The following is a 1138-nucleotide window of genomic DNA, read 5'->3' on the forward strand; positions in this document are numbered from 1 at the left end:
CCCCAGCAGGCGCCCGTGCACGACCCCGGCACGGAACGTTCCCACCCCAAACACATCCGACCCCTAGGGCCAGCCCCAGCCAGGCTTTTTGGAGCCCTCGGAGAGGTTCAGCCCGGCCGAGCTGCTGATAACGGAGCCGAATCCCGGCAAGGAGACGACCGACGCCGGCACGTGGCCCAGCACGCCGCAGCCCGGCCCCGCAACCGAAAAACCGGTGGTGGTGTGCCTGCCGGGCTGCGAGAAGGAGCTGCCGTTCGCCTACCGGAGGCAGGAGGTGCTGAGCCTGGCCGGATTTCCACCACCTGGCAGCACCGGCTGCCCCGGCCACCCGGCCGGCGAGGAGGAGGAGGAGGAGGCGGAGGAGGGAAGGGGGGAGCTGTGCCAGCTGCTGGTCCCCATCGCCTTGCTCATCTCTGACAAACCCGTCATCATCCGAGATGAGGAAGGATGGGACCCGTTGCTGGAGAAGTCGGTGCCGTAGCCATCACCAGGCTGGGACAGCGGGGATGGACGGCAGGAGGGGGACGAGGCGGGGTCCCATGGAATGCTGAGCACCCGTGCAGGATGCTGAGCACCCACCCCGTGGGCTTGCGGCCGCACCAGCACTTTCAGGGAGTTTTCCGGTTTGCAGGACATGGAAGGCGATGCCCTCCTGAGGCAGCGTTGCACGGGGCCGGGATCCGGCCATGCAAGTCCCAGCTTCAACCTTTCACTGGCGATAAATAAAGAGGGAAGGCAGCTGCAGAGTCCGGCCGGGGCTGAGGGTATTTCCTCGGCTGGACCGGGAGGAGAGGCAGGGTTAAACCAAACAGCGGCTACCTCCAAAAATTAAAAAAAAAAAAAACCCAAAAATGCAAAAATTAACAATGCGCAAAAAAATAAAAATATGAAAAAAATTAACAGTACGCAAAATTAAACCACGCACATTTAAAATTAGCAAATTTTAAATTATGCAAAATAAAAAAATATGCAAAACCAAAATATGTAAAAAGAAGCAATTTTTTAAAAAAATAATGCAAAAATTAAAAAATTAAAATAAACGCACGGAGCAGCAGGGCTGAGATGGTTTCCCTTGCCCGACCAGGCAGGTTACAGCAAGGCTGTAGAGTCGAGGGCAATCCACGGTGCTGCGGCGGAA

The 1138-nt window shown here is 56.8% G+C and overlaps 1 protein-coding gene across 1 annotated transcript in view; it reads left to right on the forward strand.

Moving 5' to 3' along the window:
• The window catches only part of IL12RB1 (interleukin 12 receptor, beta 1), an 11813-nt gene that overhangs the window by 3909 nt on the left and 6766 nt on the right, over nt 1-1138 (forward strand). Inside the window, exon 7 of the mRNA XM_009318413.1 lies at nt 106-335. Within this exon, the coding sequence (XP_009316688.1) occupies nt 106-335 (230 nt within the window). The remainder of the gene's footprint in view (nt 1-105; nt 336-1138) is intronic.

This window comes from Pygoscelis adeliae, unplaced genomic scaffold (genome assembly GCF_000699105.1).
Source record: "Pygoscelis adeliae isolate BGI_AS28 unplaced genomic scaffold, ASM69910v1 Scaffold582, whole genome shotgun sequence".
NCBI lineage: Eukaryota > Metazoa > Chordata > Aves > Sphenisciformes > Spheniscidae > Pygoscelis > Pygoscelis adeliae.